The sequence below is a fragment of the Strigops habroptila genome, chromosome 4, assembly GCF_004027225.2.
Source record: "Strigops habroptila isolate Jane chromosome 4, bStrHab1.2.pri, whole genome shotgun sequence".
NCBI classification, from domain to species: Eukaryota; Metazoa; Chordata; class Aves; order Psittaciformes; family Psittacidae; genus Strigops; species Strigops habroptila.
The window spans coordinates 5,898,540-5,917,770 of NC_046358.1; the positions used below are offsets into that span (position 1 = coordinate 5,898,540).

Consider the following 19,231-nt stretch of genomic DNA (forward strand, 5'->3'; position numbering starts at 1 on the left):
AAATGGATGTTGGCTATAAAGTTACACTTCAAGAAAATGATTGAATTTTGCATGTTAACTGAACATCTACCTATCTTCTTAGTAGGAAATGAGGTAAACTAAGATCAAACAGTAACAAAAAGCTATTAAAGCTTTGCTAGATCTATCTGCAAGGTTTTTTTGCACTGCCAGTTCTCCTTGGAATGTCCTTTTCCATTATGTATCCCATTTGTATTGCTAGTGATACAGTGGAAAATGATTACATGTTTCCTGAAGGTGGTACAGACACCAGTGGAACAAGAGTAGTTTTAATCATTTTTCATACACTGAATAACATCAATTCTCCATTTTGCTAAAATAGATGCAAAAGATAGGTTTTCTCCCATCTACCGTCATGAACCAGTGATTCATTGCTATGAATTTGGAGTTCTTGCACATTTTAGGTTTCCTCTGCTTGATTCTGTAAGTAGATAGTGGCTGCTCGAGAGTATTGTTTACTGTCTGCACAACATACCATACTTCTTGGAGATTACATTTCTGTTGCAGTACAATTTAGCAGCTCCTTAAATTCATATATTTTCCTAAATTCATATAGAAACTATATATGATAAACTACAGTTCATATGTAAACTGTATACTTCCTGAAGTCATGTATATATATGTATAAAATATATATAAACCATACAAAATATTTCAACCTACAGCAGAAAATTCTTCATGTTTTCTAAATGCATCACAGTGCAAGAGTTATTCCAGTATATTGCCTGTCCTTAAGGCTGCTGCTCCCCTCTGAAGAGGATATAGTGAAATGTTTAACTTTGTTCTGATTTGTCTGCAGATAGAAGTATGTGAAGAGAAAGCTGCTGCTGTCCTTCCAGCTTCTTGTATCCAGCAGTTAGACAGTGGTAACTGGAAAGAGAGGCTTGCCTGCATGGAGGAGTTTCAGAAGGTAAGTATATAGCAGTTGGTAAGAAAGCAGTAGCTTCTCCAGCTTTTTAGGCCTGGTAACTCAAAAAGATATACCAGGAGTAGTGATTATGTCAGCACTTCAGCTGTATTAAACAATACTTGCAAAAGACAAGTGGCTTACATGATTTAAGTTGGCTCTTACTCCATAACAATGGTGAAGTAGTATTTTAGTCTAATGTAGATAGTTAAGCTTTTGTCAAAAATATTTGTATGTGGATTGAGGATGCATACGGGGGGTATTTTTAAACACCAAATAATTCAAAAGCTCAGTCTCAAAACCAGCTAGGCTTAAACAATGTTTTGCAGTGACTGGGCAAGACCAGTTGCAATTAAGTTCCTGCTGATTGCATGTTAGGCAGCAATTGATTATACTACTAGAATTTCAATCAGCAGATAGTTGATGTTTGAAGCCTTGTACAATACCTGCAGTCTTCACAGCTGGTGGCGAGTGCTTCATGTAGTCACAAACAAAAAAAAGTATCCTGTGTTGCTCAGTGTGAAGCCTGGCTTTCTTCCCATGGTATCCATCATAAGACCTTTGAGAGTTCACAGGAGGCATCAACTATAGATGTACAAATAGTTCGTACTGCTACAGTATTACAGTTGTGACTGAGTTTTAATATGTTGATAGAAAAGGTGACTGGCTGCAGTGAAATGCTGCTGCAGAAGCCAGCTTTACTCAAATGTAAAGAATTTCAATTCAGTGGAATGGATAAGCCTAACAACTACTAAAAACAGTAATTCACATTACATTCAGGCTTTGTCATGTAGTCAGCATTCCAATGTGAAAGAAGCACAATTAAAGTTTTTTGGGGTGTGGGTGTTCTTTTTGTTGGATTGCTTTGTTTTGGTTTTCAGTTGTGTTACTCCCAGGGCTGGAATGGTGAATAGTGGTTGTGAGGACTTGTTAAAGAACAGAGTATAGCAATATGAATGCTGTAATTCAAAGTTTGTCTCACTACTTGTAAAATGGGCTCCTTGTGAAAGAGGCAGTAAGGCTTTTCAAGTCAATTCTTATGCCAGGTATTTCTGCAACTTAGGTCAGTATTAAGAAAATATTTACAGGACAGTTGTAACTTCTGTTTGTCTTCCTGCTTTTGTATCACTTGTGACCCACTGGCTAACTTAATGTTTATCCTTTAGGCTGTTGAGCTTATGGAGAGAAGTGAAATGCCTTGCCAAGCACTGGTAAGAATGCTGGCCAAGAAACCTGGTTGGAAGGAAACAAATTTTCAGGTAATACATGATCCTTCAGTAACTACCAGTCTATATTGTACTTAATGTAAGCTGTGCTTCCAACTAAAATGCTGTAAGTGCATTTGTGTCACTGATGACAGTCCCAGCACCATGACCACAATTGTATCTATAGTCAATGAGAATCTAAATCCTGAAATTAGATTTTACCTGTTGATGGTTGGGACTCAGACAACATTTGAAGATAGCTAGATGTAGATGTATGTCTATACAGGTGTACAGATATATGTATCTGTATATATAAGTTCTAAACATAGATAATGGCTGCCCAGTATTATTGTGTATGTATATATACATATAAATATAAAAATTATGTATTTATGTGTATAATCACACAAAACCATAAACATACAAGTGTGTGTACATAAAATATGTATTTGTGTACACGTTTGTGTGAACACAAACACTTCTATATATTCAATTGTATATATACATTTGTGTCTATACACACAAATATATATTGTGTATACGTCTGTGTTTATCCACAATATGTATTTTTTTATACATCTATAAATATATAGAATAAAAACTGGTCTAAAATACAAGAAGACATTATTAAATTCTCTGCTGTTATGGACATTCCAGGTGATGCAGATGAAACTGCATATAGTTGCATTGATTGCACAGAAAGGAAACTTCTCCAAAACTTCAGCCCAGGTTGTGCTGGATGGTCTCGTAGACAAGGTTGGTGATGTGAAATGTGGCAGTAATGCAAAAGAAGCCATGACAGCAATAGCAGAGGCATGTCAGTTGCCATGGACTGCTGAGCAGGTGAGTGAGCAGCAAAGGTGGTATTCCAGTAAGTAAAGCCAGAAATATTATGTGGGGTGTTCTTTAAGTCTGAGTAGTAAATCGTAAATCTTTAATTTTTCTCTGTTGCCTGAAAGTGGTTTGTTTGTTCTCAAGATACCACCTAAGGCAGAAGGTAAATACAAGTTCTTCCAAAAGAGGAAGTAACAAGTAGTAAATCAGTATTTTGCTGAAATGCTGCCAAAGCAGGCACACATCCATAATGAAGGTATCTCTGGCTGCCTTGGAATACTTCAGGAACTTCTGTGTAGCTTCAGTTGCAATTGTACTGTGCTACAGTGACACAACATGTTTTTCCTTGTGTGTTATCCCAGTTTTTCCTTGTATGCTTCTGTTTACTTGCAGTGTCCTGTGTTTTTTTTCAGGTGTTTTCACTCCTTTACTACAGTGCTTTGTTACCTGGTTTGCCAGTGAAAACTTACTTAACTCTCTTCTGTTACAGGTTGTGGCTACAGCTTTCTCTCAAAAGAACCCTAAAAACCAGTCAGAAACCTTGAACTGGCTTTCAAATGCAATTAAAGAGTTTGGCTTTTCTGGGTATGTCTTTTAAGTAAACTGCTAAGAGAAACGTGAATGAAAATGTTTCTAAGCTAGGACTAAGAATCTGTTCTCTGTCAAATTACTCTGAAGAGGGTGGCTGCAAGTGCAGCTGAACTCTTGTTCCTTACTCTAGCTCTGTTGAGTGCTCTTCTAGCTTTAAATGTGTAAAGATAAGATGCTATTATACTATGAGATGCTTTACTCGTCACTCAACCTTCTCTGAAGAGCATTTTTGTTAATCTTCATATACTGTAGGAGTGTGCCGGGCAAGGAGCTGTGGTACAGCATGTCTGCTGTTCCTGTTCTACAGGAATACACCTGAAACCTATGTGGATTAGGGTATTTTATAGAAACTTTCCAGCTGTTATAATAGCAGTCTTTGGTATAAACTATTGTATTGATTTTCCTAGTAGGCTATTCCCCAAACTGATCTTTCAGTAGCTATTTAAATAGCTACCATCTACACTGCGCCTGCGGTACTACTTAAGTGCAAATACCTTCTGCTTGTAGGTTAGTTGTATGAATTTGTTCTCCACACATTGTTCTCTTTTCTTTTTCTTTAACATAGGATCTTGGTTTTGGTGGTGCTTTCTGTGTTTTTTACTTATGGGGGATATCTTTTTCCCACAGACTGAATGTCAAAGCTTTCATCAGTAATGTGAAGACAGCTCTTGCTGCAACTAACCCAGTGAGTAAACTTAGAATTTTAAACCTGAATTATCATCAATCCTTCATTTAAAGACTGAGTGCATTTATCCTCTCTTTGCAGGCTGTAAGGACTTCTGCCATTACCTTGCTGGGAGTCATGTATCTTTATGTGGGACCTCCTTTGCGAATGTTTTTTGAGGATGAGAAGCCAGCTCTTCTCTCCCAGATAGATGCAGAATTTGAAAAGGTACAAATGTGTAGCTCTCTTACTACTAAGTATCACTAAAACAACTTGGAAACTTCAGTAGCTGTAATCTGTAATAATTTAGTCTAACCTGTGTTTCTGTAAGTGAACTAGATCTCTTAAGACATCTCACCAAATCAGCTACAAACTCCTGATGTCTCACTGTGCCAATCGTCACCTTTCTCATGGCAAACTTCAAGTTTCTGGTTTTGTTTGAACAGCAGAATGTTTTAGAAGTCTGTTGCCCTGAGACAGCACATTCCTGTCATGCAAGTGTTTTCATTTTTAATGTCAAATACTGTAAAACAGCCGTTTCTGATTTGTGTTGCTTGCAGATGCAAGGGCAGACGGCGCCAGCCCCAACTCGTGGTATTTCCAGGAACAGTGTGGCAGGAGGTGGGGATGATGGTGAGGAAGAGGAACAGGAGGATGTTGGGAATGATGTTGTGGATCTCTTGCCAAGAACAGATATTGGGTAGGTTTGGATTCACAACCTGAAGACATACTTCCACTGCAATTCAAAAGTTTGTGTTTATAAACACTCTCTCAGCAGAGATCTGTGGTGTTAAAGCACTACAATGCTTATTGATGTAACTAAGAAAATGGGCTTTTTACCCTTTTACAGTGAGAAGATCACAGCTGAACTAGTGTCTAAGATTGGGGACAAAAACTGGAAGATCAGAAAGGAAGGTCTAGATGAAGTAACAAGCATAATAAATGATGCTAAGTTCATACAACCAAACATAGGAGAACTTCCAGCTGCTTTGAAGGGTCGTCTCAATGACTCCAATAAAATCTTGGTATGTTGTTCAAAATCCTGTTTCAGCTGTTTCCAGCTTAGAACTTAAGACAAACTAGTTATGATTTCTGAACCTTGCTTATTACTCAGTCTATTAGAATGTCATGAAATCAACAGTTGGAAAACAATGAACTATGTATTTCTAGATCATCTGCCTATTTTTATAAATATTTGCCTTTGTGTTAAAAAGGCTTAAAAAAACCCAAACCAACCAAACCAGTTTTAATAACTGCTCTGCTTGTGACAAGTGTCCCTTGTTTGAAGATATTTTTAGTTTAACTTTTTTTCACTCAGAATATAAGAATAATTTAGGAATATCTAAATAGAAATTATCTGTCAGGTGAATTTGAAGTGTGGAATAGATACCATTGAGCAGGCATTCCAAAGTAAAATTCTATAGCAGTGTTGCTTTACCCTATATGACTTGGAGTTCTGCACTCGTGGCTGTAACAGTATTTTATTCAAAGCCTTTTTGTTTCTGTGCAGGTGCAACAAACACTGAGCATTCTTCAGCAGCTGGCAACAGCAATGGGCCCCAATATCAAACAGCATGTGAAAAACTTGGGCATTCCTGTCATTACAGTCCTAGGAGACAGTAAGGTAGGATACTCATCAAGTTCTCTTTCCTTTTTGCCACTCACTGAGCTGTGCCTGAGAATAACTATTGCTGTTTGGGCTTGCTTTTGAGAGACGGCTGTGGATGGTAGCTAAAACTTCTTTGGAATCTTAAAGATGTCTTTGAAAGGTTCTTGCCTAAATGACAACTTATTACCCAAATATGAATGTCTGTCTGAAAAGATATGCTGCCTGAGATGTATTCTCCTGCTTGTAAATAAACTCAGTCTGTGGCATAATTCAGCTTTTAAATGAAATGTGGTGACTGTATGCATACTTCTAAATATACTACATTAGATGCTAATCAGGTTAGCAAGTTGCTTGTAGAACTTCTGTTCTTCTAGCATTATCATCATGGATTCCAGTGTACATTCTTGTCTTTGTCGCTGTGTGGGAGACTTGTAGGTAGAAACAGGACACTCAAAACTGCCACTGAAGATGGTATAATGTCATTGTTGAGCTTGTCAAGATGCTGTGTCAAAATCAAAGCTTAGGACCATGGGAAAGAGCTATTTGAAGCAATTGGGCAAGGAGGCTGCTGCTTGTTTAGACATGCCTGGATGTTACCTTTGCCTTTAGAATTAATCCATATTAAAGCTAAATGAGTCTCTCTTGCATGATCAGCTTGCCTCAGAAATTCAGCCCACAGGAGAGAGTCATATGTATGGAGTCATGCCTGTGCTGATAATATTTTGAAGAACTGTGGTTAATCATAGAATCATAGAATAGTAAGGGTTGGAAAGGACCTTAAGATCATCTAGTTCCAGAATCAGCTTGATTGGAAAAGACCTTTGAGATCATCAGGTCCAACCAGTATTAAGTATTCCATCTGACTTCTCATAACTTCACACAGCTGCTTCAAAATAGGCTGCTGTTCCAAATTTTCCTTGGGGAAAAAAAACCCCACTAAAGATGGAAATTAATAGGAGTTAGAGGGGGCTCCCCTGCTCCTGACTTGACTTTTGCTTGTGTGTTTCCTAAATAAGAGTGCCCTAACAGTCTCCGTAACCCACTTGTCGTTTATGAATGTGCTAAGTCTATTTTAAGCATTACATAAATCACTAACCTTATTCTTTAGCTTGTTTGAGAGCTAGGAGACTCTCAATTCTTATCAATGAATGGTAGCAGGTACGAAGTGCTTTTAAAGATACCCTTTGTCCTTCTTCATTAAACTTATTTCTTAAGTGTTAGATCTGGTGATTTCTGCAGCTGATACCACCATTAGAACTGAATTCTTCTGAATTTTAGATCTCTCAGGCAGTGAATAAAAACAGATCTCAAAGCCTGTGATGTAGAAGCTTTTTCTCTTCATGGGAAGGATGAAACTATTGCCTCTTCTGTTGTAATATTCTGACCCCTCTTTAGGATCATTCTTAAACCTTGTTCTTGCTACAGAATAACGTTCGTGCTGCTGCACTGGCAACTGTGAACGCGTGGGCTGAACAAACTGGCATGAAAGAGTGGTTGGAAGGGGAAGACCTGTCTGAGGAGCTCAAAAAAGAAAATCCTTTCCTAAGACAAGAGGTAGGCTTCTGTGAAGTAAACTTACATGTGTTTAATCAAAATAACCTTCCTTGCTGTGGACTGTGTTTATCTATGCAGGCTGAAGTGACACAGTGCTGCCATTATACAAGTAAACAGGTAGCTGTGTCCTCATACTGACATAAATTTTAGACCTCAAAAGGCTTATTATTTCTTCCTGCATGGTAGCTGTCAGGCAGTTCTTAGTGCCTCTGAAATGAAACTTTCATCTGTTTTGATGAATATTTTAAGAGAAGAGGGTGTTTTCCCTCAAATTAACCACATGGTAACAAAGATCAGAACTGGAGGCATTAATATGCTTGAGGCTGATAAAGTACGGCTGAAATCCTGATGTTCTTCTCAAAAGGAAGAAACAGTCTCTGCAGTCTTAAGAGACCAGGCTCCAAATTTTAAGGTAACTTTGTATTAACATACTGTACTTTTAATCCTTTTCATTTATTGCTAACATGAAAACTGATGTTGGTTAAGAGTATTTGTCTGAACAAAGGTTGGAGCAGAGTTCTTCTTACTTAGAGCTATCTAAAGGACTACTAATCAGGCCCTAGTGGCCTGACAGAGCACTGGGAGTGCTTCTTCCAAAGCTTTTCAACTACAACTTCCTTTCAGCTTCTTGGTTGGCTGGCTGAGAAGTTGCCTACCCTCCGCTCTGTTCCTTCTGATCTACTCTTGTGTGTGCCTCACCTGTACTCCTGCCTCGAAGATCGAAATGGGGATGTGCGTAAAAAAGCTCAGGACGCCCTGCCTTTCTTCATGATGCACCTTGGCTTTGAGAAGATGGCAAAAGCCACCAGCAAGCTGAAGGTATTTCTGTCACTAAGATTGAATAATGTGACCTTGAATGAGTGAATATTAACAACTCACATTCACAGTCTCATGATATGCTGTCTTGAGTCATGTAAGCTTGTCTGCATTGATTATTTTCAGTGGGGGGCTAAAAATAGTAGCAGGAGGCTGTGAGTTAGAGCTTTTTCTGCTTCAGAAAGACTGCTGCCACCACCACAGGTTTGTCACTTCAGGAGCTTGACATTTATTCCCTCTGCTTTTCTGAAAATATCTATCTACAGATAGTTTTCATGCCAGTTACTGTTCAACTGTATACCTTTGAACACATGCTTTAAGGTGGCTTCTGTCAGTTTGGTGTGTCTTATGGACCCTTCAGTGCTGAAACCACCTTTAGGGCATTCCATTAATGTTGTAGGTATGCTCAGCTAGAACCAATTGCTGGTTCATCTGTTTCCTATAGGTCTTGCAGAAGAGACTTTAATGGAAAGGTGTTTTCTCAGAACAGAAATATCTGAAAACATTGATGTTTTGATATTAAAGGTCCTGGAAGATGCTAAGCAGAGAATAGCTTGTTTCACTACTGTAATTTTCCTTGTCTGTGGCATGTATTAATCACTATCAATAATCTTTGCAAAATCTTCACTTACTTTTTCCTCCTGTTCTCTAGCCAACTTCCAAAGACCAGGTACTGGCCATGCTTGAGAAAGCCAAAGCCAACATGCCAGCCAAACCTGCTGCTCCTGCTAAGGCATCTTCCAGAGTGGCCGGGGGAGCAGCTCCAGCCAAATTCCAACCTGCATCAGGTAACCTCTCATGTTCTGGAACATGACTGAGAAAAGGGTGGGTTTTGAAGCTTTTTGACATGACATGCCAGAGGAAGAAACACGCTTAGGAGAATTCAGCATAGTTATGGTTACAAATAGCTGTGTAACCTAGTGAGTTCTGTCTGTAGTTCTGGTCTTAGTTGAAGTTGAGTCAGATTCCAGTGTAGGAGGGTTTTTACTTTCCACACAACCATCTGTCAGCTGCTCTTTGGAAATATCAGCTTAGTAGTTAGCTAAAACCCATGGACTAGAGGGCTTGGGGCTTGGTTTTGTTTTTTTCTTTTTTTGTAATAATCTGATTTTAACATAACTTTTAAATGTTTTCATATGATTTTTTTTATCTCGACTATTTCCTCAGTATAATTCACTGTGGGACTACCAGAATGCTTGTGCTGACGCAAAAGAGAGTACCAGGATAACAGAATTAAGGGACAGATGGTTTGAAGAAGCAGTCCTGCCTTATCTCTGGTGGGGCTAGCTTGCCTGCTCAAACTGGTGTAAACACAGCTCTAGACAGTAGATGCACACACACCAGCACAGTGTATGTGTGTGCATTTTAAATCATTTTGATAATAAATCTGCTAAACATCTTAATTATTAGAAGTACACGTGCTAACATGGAATTTAAGGAACTTTTTATGAAGCTAAAATTCTCAGACCTCTGTGTGGTAAGCAAATTGTATCCATGAACAGTTTATCTTCTGTGTTCTAAGAATGGAAAACTGTGCTGACCTAAAATGGGCTTGTTGGTTGTTTGAAATGGGTCCGTTGTTTCTCCAGCACTGGCTGAAGATTCAGGGTCCAATTCCATGGAATCCAAACCTGATCCCAAAAGAGCCAAAGCAGGAGGAGCTTCCTCCAAAGCTAAGGTATGTTGATTTCCTTTTTTTACAAAATCAGTTTTGAGAAGTTAATATCTGTAGTTCATTAATGTATTACAGGTAAAAGAGTACAGCCCTTGCTAGGGACTGCTTTTACTGAGAATCCTTATGCTTAGGGGTTCTGAAATGACAATCTGTTGCCATAGATTCTGTGTTGTCAAAAATACAGTCTTGTGAGCAGCTGAGTCTGTTCTAAATCTGCTTGGCCCCCTTGTTTTCATGCTGTTGAGAATTCATTCTCACCATTGCAGTTCCAGTGTTACACTTAGAACAGTAATTTGAACCTATTTATCAAGAGAAATTCATCTCTCCTTTACAGTATGAAGGGTAAAATGTTCCTAGTCACCAGTGCAAAAAGAGAAGGAAGATGCTTAAAAGCATAATAATCTCAACTGACTAATTTGAATCTGTGGTTAGCTTTTTCTGTTGTTTTGTGTAACAGTAATTTTTTTGCTATTAACTTTCAAGTTTGTCCTATGTGTATAACTAAAAAAAACCCCAAATTATTCTACAGTCCCATTGCCTTAATTGTCTAAAGTACTGCTGCAACAAGAACACTTGATTTAGGTCCAGATTCATGGCAGGAATGGACAGAACAAACCTTGAAGGATGTTGTAGATTTGCCTCAGTCGATTACATTATGTCAAAGCTCTGATATTAGAGTTAATTCCTTTGCTGTGAACGCATGGAAAAGTTTGGAATGGTAAATAGCTGTCTAACAACAAAGCCTTTTCTGTGGCTTATTTACAGCAGTCAGTTGTTAGTAGCAGTATGTCCAAGGGCAATACCAGCCTGTCCAAAGCTAACACAAGTCTCAGCAAAGGCAGTCCCAGTCTGACAAAGAGCAAATCTATCAAACAGGTACCACACTGGGTTTTAGGGATGTGGGTGGGCGAGTAGTGCACTGGTTGAGAGTGATGTGTCCTATTTCACAGGGTACTACTGCACACACTGTCATGGGTATTGCTTCCACAGCAGCAGAGCACATAACTTCTAAAATTCTAATCAACTTTATTCTTCCAGCTTCTCTCTGGCTCTTGTACAAGGGGCTGCACTTGTACACATAGGCAGCATGAGGTTGGCTGGTATCTAATGCTTGCAATTGCTGGGACTGAGGCATATGTCTTGTGTTGCCTGTTAATACCTTGCTTTTTGCAGGGTGTACAGGGGAAGAAAGTGCTAAGCAAGCCTATTTTGAAGGAAGACGATGATAAATCTGGTCCTATTTTTATCATAGTCCCAAATGGGAAAGAACAGAGGATGAAAGATGAGAAAGGTCTGAAGGTGAGAAAAAACCTAAATGTATTTGCAAGTTTTGAAGGAGTAACTTTAACACATTCTGTTTTTTAATGTACAATTAAACATGCTATGGCATGAAAGTGCTAGTCTGTCCATCCCTTTTACTGGTTATCTCGTTCTTCAGTTGACTTTCACAGGTCAACATCTGGTTTACTGTGGTGTTTCTCTTCTGGATTACAAATCTTGTGCATTTATACACTCAAAAAAGTCAAAGGTGGTCTTACAGCTTGCAAGAGATGGTCTTCAGTTGTGAAGTATCATCAAGATTTTACCTGAAAACAGCTGACTAATTTCAGAGTTCTAGGATATACTTAAATGTTTTAATATACTTACTTTGAACAGCCCCACTTACCAAGTTTCTTTCTTAGAGAAATTGTTACTTAAAACATCCATGTTATTTGTAACTTGATACTAAATAGGCATATTTATAGCTTGAAAACAATCACTTTAATAGTTAATAACTAAACTAATGGCCTAAAGAATTGCTCCAAGTAGAAAAAATTTTACATGTAAGCCAATGTGAGCAAACACCACTGACTTTTTTTCCTGTTACTTGTTGATAATGAGAAGACTTTGCAAATAGATTCTAAAACAGAATTGAGGGTTGCAATTTGCAGGAAGAGGAAATATTGCTTGCTTTGAGTTCCAAATGCTGCCTTTTACAGGTGTTAAAGTGGAATTTCACTACTCCCCGTGATGAATATATTGAGCAGCTAAAAACTCAGATGTCCAGTTGTGTGGCTAAATGGCTACAGGATGAAATGTTTCATGCAGACTTTCAGCATCACAACAAAGCACTGGCTGTTATGATTGAGGTGAGTTTTGGGTCTGTGGTAATAGGTGATGTAAAGAATTAATCTCTGCTATGAATGATTGTGCTTGAATTAAAATCAGATAGGAATTCTCTGAGGAGCCAGGGGTGGTGGTTCTGTGAAGTCAAATCCTTAACATAAATAGAAATAATTTTCAGAGGAATGAAGTTTGTATTATTATTGTTTCTTGGGAGAAGGAAAAACTTCCTCCGTGGAGACTTCTCTTATAATTTCAGAAAGCTGTGTAAGTTGAATACTTATGGTTCTAGGAATCAGCCAGTAAATGTAGACCATCTTATCAGGCATAGCATTTCCTTATTCTCTGTTCTTTTGTTGAACAGTGTGTTTCATTTTGCATAATCTCTGGTTTTGTTTTGGTTTTGTTTTCTTCAAGCACTTGGAAAGTGAAAAAGATGGAGTCATCAGCTGCCTGGATCTGATCTTAAAGTGGCTTACCCTGAGGTTCTTTGATACCAACACAAGTGTTTTGATGAAAGCACTTGAATACCTTAAGCTGCTTTTCAATTTGTTGAGTCAAGAGGAGTATCACCTTACTGAGAATGAAGCATCCTCCTTCATCCCATATCTTATCCTAAAGGTACAGTTCATAGTAAAGAAACTAACCTTATTTTTCATGAGGAATATAGCAGGATAGTATCATGTGCCGTAGAATGTTAATTTCAAATATATGGTGAAGGGTGTTAAATCCAGTTGGCAGCTGGTCACCAGTGGTGTTCCTGAGGGCTCAATACTGGGGCCAATTCTGTTAATTGATGATCTGGACGAGGGGATCAGATGCACCCTCAGTACATTTGCAGATGACACCAAACTGTGTGGTAGTGTTGATATGCTGGAGAGTAGGGAGACTCTGCAGAAGTATCTGGGCAAGCTGGATCAATGGGCTGAACTGTATGAGGTTCAACAAGGCAAAGTGCCAGGTCCTGCACTTGGGTCAGAACAACCCCATGCAGTGCTACAGGCTTGGGGAAGAGTGGCTGGAAAGCTGCCTGGTGGAAAAGGGCCTGGGGGTGTTGGTCAGCAGCCAGCTGAGCAGGAGCCAGCTTGTGCCCAGGAAGCCAAGGCCAAACAGCATCCTGGCCTGTATCAGAAATAGCATGGCCAGCAGGGCCAGGGAAGTGATCATGCCCCTGTATTTAGCACATTGTACTTTGGTGAGGCCATACCTCAAATACTGTATTCAGTTCTGGGCCCCTCACTACGAGAAAGACATTGAGGTGCTGGAGCAGGTCCAGAGAAAGGCAATGATGCTGGTGAAGGGTCTGGAGAAAAAGTATTATGAAGAACAGCTGAAGGAACTGAGGTTGCTTATCCTGGAAAAAATTAGGCTCAGAGGAGACCTTATTGCTCTACAACCACCTGAAAGGAGGTTATAGTGATGTGGGTGTCAGTCTGCCAAGTAACAAGTGAGTAGGATGGGAGGAAATAGCCTCAAATTGTGCCAGGGAGGTTCAGGTTGGATATTGGGAAAAAGTTTCTCACCAAAAGGGTTATCGGGCATTGGAACAGGCTGCACAAGAAAAAGTGGTTGAATTACCATCCTTGGAGGTATTTAAAAGACTTGTACATGTGGCACTTAGGGACTCGGTTTAGTAGTGAACTTGGTAGTGTTAGGTTAAAAGTCACACTTGTCCTTAAGGGTCTTTTCCAACCTAAATGATTCTATGATTCTACGTTGCATATTTGCCTTTAAAAGCCATTTTAAAGGATTTTGGCATTGAGAAGAATTCTGCCTTTCCTAACATTATTTAGGCCAATGTATAGCATCATGAGACTATTCTTTTTCCCCTTTTTTTTGGCTTTCCCACTAGGTAGGAGAACCGAAAGATGTGATCCGCAGGGATGTCCGTGCCATTCTGAACAGGATGTGTCTCATCTATCCAGCCAGCAAGATGTTCACTTTCATCATGGAGGGGACAAAATCCAAAAACTCAAAACAGCGTGCAGGTGAGAAATGGCATGATGAACTGAGTGGTTACAGAGCATATCATTTTGAGTTTGGGTGGGTTTGTACCTTCCAAAGACGAGCAATTCAGCATTAAGATAGTCTCCCTTGAGTAGGCTTGTTGTCCTAGTGAAACAGTACTGGGGAGAACAGTGACAGTAGTATTGTCTAAGTGGCTAAAGGAATCAGTTAATCTGATAAAGACTTTAGAAATAAATGTCTTCACACTGTGTATCTTAACTTTATAATAAAAATTATTTGTGGTATGGTGTTTGTAGCTCAAACAACTCCCTAGTCACCTTGAAAATATCCTGGTATAACCAGAAAGTTAAATTATATACCAAATGGAGCATTGCAAGCTCACAACTGTCTAAACTACCTACATGTGAAGTTAACTGTAATGTTGCTCATATACGGTAATGGGAAATATTTGAATGGTACAGAGATGACTGACAGCTTTTAGGTGCTGTGTAAGGTAGTCTGAACCATTAGTTTAGTATTCACTGCATAAATCACCTTGGAGTGTATCTGTTATCGACATTGTGATTGACACTTGTCTCTACAGCAAATGTTCAAGTTGTAGTTGGGCCTACAAGGATGCTGGAGAGGGACTCTTCATTAGGGATTGTAGTGATAGGACAAGGGATGATGGGTTCCAACTTAAACAGGGTAAGCTTAGTTTAGATACAAGGAAGAAGTTCTTTACAGTGAGGGTGGTGAGGCACTGGAATGGGTTGCCCAAGGAAGTGGTAAATGCTCCGTCCCTGGCAGTCTTCAAGGCCAGGTTGCACAGAGTCTTGGGTGACATGGTTTAGTGCAAGGTGTCCCTGCCCATGGCAGGGGGGTTGGAACTAGATGATCTTAAGGTCCTTTCCAACCCAAACCATTCTATGATTCAATGAACATAGAAACTGGGAGGGCTCTTTTCCCAGCAGCTTTAAACTTCATTGTCGTGTCACTTTCTTCCTTTAGAATGCCTGGAAGAGCTTGGCTGTCTGGTTGAATCCTATGGCATGAATGTATGCCAGCCAACTCCAGGGAAAGCCTTAAAAGAAATGGCAACTCATATTGGCGATAGGGACAACACTGTGCGCAACGCTGCGCTGAACACCATCGTGACTGTCTACAATGTTCATGGTGACCAAGTGTTCAAGCTGATTGGAAATGTGAGTGTAACTGGACATAATCTTTTGTTTCCCAAATCCTTACGCTTTTGGAGGGAATTAGCACTGTTTTGCTTGTGATTGGTCATGCAACATCTTGCTGTCGGTGTCGAGCACTTTGTATTTTGACAATAACTTGCTACACCATAGCAAGTCAGCTGGTTAATTTCTGATGATGGGATATATAACCTGGATATTCATGAATGAAAAACTAAATTGGAGGAAATGAGCAAAACACAGACTTTCATGGGAGTTACATTTCTTGTAAAGGATAACTTACTTTACAGTAAACTGTATAGGTAACACTTGTGATTTAGAACAGTATTTGGATAACTTATTTGGCCAAATAAGGCTAGCTGTTGAGGCTCCATCAAGTACTCGTGGTACTTTTTATACAACCATCTCCCAACTGTTTTGCAGGTAAAGTTTGGTAAGTTTAGTTTGCTTGCTTTATCTTATCGCACTACAGTGCTTATGGTCTGTGTCAGTACTGTGTTGCTTTATGTTGCTGCTGGTTTGTTCTCTGTAAATCATGCTTGGCTGTGTCATCTAAAATAGAAAGTTAAAGGTGGCAAAACTCACTTTCCAGTCTCCAGCAGTGGAAAGCTATTTCACTGTGTCTTCGGATTACTGTGCATAACAGATTAAGTATACTGAGTTCTAGCCTGAATTTAAGAGCTGTTAGGCCATTTTTTCCTCTTCTGTTCTGTGAATTTGTGCTCTTAATGTTTCTAGCAGCACTAAAACTTTTTGGAATATGATAGATATGTTAATGCCTTTTTTGTGTTGTAGTTTTTGGTTTTCCCCCTTGCTTTTTTTTTTCCTCAACTTCCTGAGATGTTGGGTTTCATTGACCCATTTTCTCTGGTAGCCATCTCCATGAGAATTAATGTTGCATTTTTCACTAGTATTTTAGTTTCCCATCTTATTTTAACTATTGTTCAGAGAGCAATCTGCCTCCTCCTTAGTGATGCATAGTCCATTTGCTATTCAATTTTCAAGGTTAAGGAAAGAATTGTAGCACCTGAACCATTCAACCCCTTCTCACCATGGCTTTCTGAGCTTCAATATGGTCCATCTAGTCCTAAAATGTATTGCTTTTCAGGACAGTTTCCAAATCATAGGGATGCTGGAGAGTACTTCCCACAGAATTGTCATGGCTACCTTTGTTCAAATGCAGTTACCAGTAACCTTTGGTTCTGTAAGCAAGGCAGATAAATATGATCCTTCTCACTGCATAAGTTTGAATGTTTATTTGGCTTTGTGTTCAGGTTGAATTAGGAGTACATTGAATAAGTCAACTGTTAGAAGGACTCAAACTTCTGTGTCAAGGTTCATAGTGATAAGGCATTGTCTGGGATCCAAATAGGGGGTATGGAAAGGTTGAGGGTAATTTTTGTTTGGGTTTTTTGCAGCAACACAAGCAACAACTAGAAACACATGGTAGTACTCTAGTTTGAAGATTACTTGTTTCTTGGAAATTATTTGGCTAGAAATAGCTGTATCCAGTGTTACAGCTTGTCGATATGGGTTATTCAGCTCCTTGAGACTGCCAGACTCCATCTGGCAGTCCAGAGCAGCCCTATTAGTTTGCTGCTAGATGATAGAGCTGGCAGCTCCTACCCCTGGTATTGGAGAACTTCAGTCTGCAGTTATAAGTGGTATATCTGCTGTAGGTGGCTGAGATAGCTCAAATCCATACACCTCCAGTTGAGTGAAAGCCTTGTGTTACAGCTTTCTGAGAAAGACATGAGCATGCTGGAAGAGAGAATAAAACGCTCAGCCAAGAGACCATCTGCTGCTCCAGTGAGACAGGCAGAGGAGAAACCTCAACGTGTTCAAAACATCAGCACTAATGCCAGCATGCTGCGGAAGGGACCAGCTGAGGACATGTCCTCCAAACTCAAGTATGTAATGATACATTATGGTCTGCAGCCTGCATTGTGTGTGTGCTAATATCATGTCTGGCGATGTTCTTTCAGTTCTTGTGTCATCATCTTTGCATGTTGTGGAAATTGGCCAAAGAATATAAAAGAGAATGTCTGAATTTTTTTTGTCTTGTCTGTCTTGAAATCTTTCTAAATGGTCTTGTGCCTTTTTTCACTGCTTCTCCATGGACAGAATTATGTATCGCACTTATAGGATGTAAGTACTGCCCACTAACTCCTTGGTAGCAAGGCTCTTCTATCATTCCATTTCTATTCTAGTCATCCCTTCCTGAGCGTGACAGGTTTACAATGGCCAGTTCTACATTATTTGCAGGTCTCTGACTTAAAAGAAAGCAAAACCATGGGTTTCTGCCAAGGTGACTGTAGATCACACTGCAGGCAGACCTGGCACTTCCATGTTAAGCAACTGTTTAGGAATACTGTGAGAACTTACTATGCTACATTAAGCCTGGTGTTGATTGGACCTTGGTTTTAAATTGTTAGGGCAGACATATAGCTCAGTACTGGGTGAGCATGTGTGAATTGTAGAGCCTGGGGCAACAATACCAGAAACAAATAGCTCAAACTGCTCACTGTCTTGGAATAAAAATCTCTGTTGAGAGCTATGTATTGGAACATTTCCTTGAGGAAAATCCAATACACAGCACAAGTCATGTGGGCCACTGGGAGTCCCAAGTTCAGATGAGCTTGCAACGTTGCATACGCATCCTATCCATCATTTAAAAAAGAAAAAGAAAAGCCACTTATGAGCACTATATTCCATTGATACCACTTTAGACTGTGCTAGGTAGTTCTCAAAATGAACCAGTGCACACCTATCACAGATGCAGGGAATCTTGTGATGGGTTATAAGAGAAACTATAGGAAGGCCAGTAACTAGCAGTCGTTCATCTGGCCTACAAAACCTTGTTTTACTAATGGCTAGGGGAAAGGCAAAGGGGGCTATTTAGAGGGTTTGAATGAAATCAGAAGTTCAAAATCTGTGCTATTGAGATCTTTAGGGCTAACAGGGATGCTAGTGCTCTTGCCTCTTGTGTATATATAATAAACACCTCTCTCCTGGTTTCTATAGCCAAAATCGCAACATGGGCGGTCATTCGGAGACAGCACATACGGTTCCACGGGAGTTTCAGCTGGATCTTGATGAGATTGAAAATGATAATGGTACTGTCAGATGTGAGATGCCAGCACTTGTACAGCACAAACTAGATGACATCTTTGAGCCAGTCTTGATTCCTGAGCCGAAGTAAGTCTAGTTTGAGTTCTGCCTATGCATTTTTATAGTAAAAGTATCAAGTTTGTAAATGCATCATCAGTGTCTTTACAAGTAGTGCAGTCGACATGTTAAAGACATGCAAAGATTGAAATCCTTTTCCCTTGTCTCTAAACCAACATTGAAATATAGCAATTCAATGTAAATTAGAGCTATCCCTCCAAAGAGTAACGAACCCTGTTTTCTTCAACTGTTTAGAATCCGGGCTGTATCCCCACACTTCGATGACATGCACAGTAACACAGCTTCTACTATCAACTTTGTCATTTCCCAAGTAGCTAGTGGTGATATAAATACAAGCATCCAGGCTCTGGCACAGGTAAGTGAAGTAAAATAGCAACTGATCACACTGTACTAAACTAATTGTCTGCGAGAGTGATGAGTTGCACTGTGGTGGAGCAGTCGTGTCGGGTGACATGGACTCTGCTCAGAACCTCCCTGATGACAAAACTAAGTGCACAGGGGCCATCTGACTCGCTTTAGCAATAGAAATTCCACTTGGATGATGTAGAATAGACTGTTAACGCAAAAGCATTAAGAAAAGTGAAAAAGCCAGTAAATCCAGTGAGACTTAACTATTAAATGTTAACTGTCTTAAGGATTCTGAGCAAAAGAGCCATCTTGCCTCAGAGCTTTTACATGTTTCTAGGATGGCTTTGGCTTCTTAGAAGTATTTTGTCCAGAAGACTTCATGAAGCTGTTAATTCCAGAATTCATAACTCAGAACTTTGTGTTCATTGGTGTACAAAATAGAATTGGAATTCTCTACAAGATCAATAATTGGTTGTAATGGGATTAACAATAGAAGTCTGGCTAGTAATAAATATCAGGTGAAAGCTTAAATATAAGTGCCCTGGCAAATGGGATTGTTCATGACAAGACCT

The 19,231-nt window shown here is 39.5% G+C and overlaps 1 protein-coding gene and 1 non-coding gene across 6 annotated transcripts in view; both read left to right on the forward strand.

The window, feature by feature from the left end:
• Window positions 1–19,231, forward strand: part of CKAP5 (cytoskeleton associated protein 5) — a 51,691-nt gene that overhangs the window by 23,356 nt on the left and 9,104 nt on the right. For 4 of the 5 annotated variants that reach the window (XM_030481285.1, XM_030481286.1, XM_030481287.1 and 1 more), the window contains exons 15-36: window positions 818–928; window positions 2,092–2,184; window positions 2,788–2,973; window positions 3,455–3,549; window positions 4,183–4,240; window positions 4,322–4,447; window positions 4,780–4,919; window positions 5,070–5,244; window positions 5,730–5,843; window positions 7,254–7,382; window positions 8,007–8,201; window positions 8,851–8,986; window positions 9,788–9,876; window positions 11,047–11,172; window positions 11,853–12,002; window positions 12,394–12,597; window positions 13,829–13,964; window positions 14,935–15,128; window positions 16,860–17,032; window positions 17,247–17,270; window positions 18,147–18,320; window positions 18,546–18,666. In XM_030481285.1, the coding sequence (XP_030337145.1) occupies window positions 818–928; window positions 2,092–2,184; window positions 2,788–2,973; window positions 3,455–3,549; window positions 4,183–4,240; window positions 4,322–4,447; window positions 4,780–4,919; window positions 5,070–5,244; window positions 5,730–5,843; window positions 7,254–7,382; window positions 8,007–8,201; window positions 8,851–8,986; window positions 9,788–9,876; window positions 11,047–11,172; window positions 11,853–12,002; window positions 12,394–12,597; window positions 13,829–13,964; window positions 14,935–15,128; window positions 16,860–17,032; window positions 17,247–17,270; window positions 18,147–18,320; window positions 18,546–18,666 (2,949 nt within the window). The remainder of the gene's footprint in view (window positions 1–817; window positions 929–2,091; window positions 2,185–2,787; window positions 2,974–3,454; window positions 3,550–4,182; window positions 4,241–4,321; window positions 4,448–4,779; window positions 4,920–5,069; window positions 5,245–5,729; window positions 5,844–7,253; window positions 7,383–8,006; window positions 8,202–8,850; window positions 8,987–9,787; window positions 9,877–11,046; window positions 11,173–11,852; window positions 12,003–12,393; window positions 12,598–13,828; window positions 13,965–14,934; window positions 15,129–16,859; window positions 17,033–17,246; window positions 17,271–18,146; window positions 18,321–18,545; window positions 18,667–19,231) is intronic. The other variant, XM_030481289.1, reaches the window with a different exon arrangement.
• Window positions 18,716–18,826, forward strand: LOC115607778. The gene has a single exon (XR_003991344.1). It is a non-coding gene; the product is annotated as a small nucleolar RNA SNORD67 (small nucleolar RNA).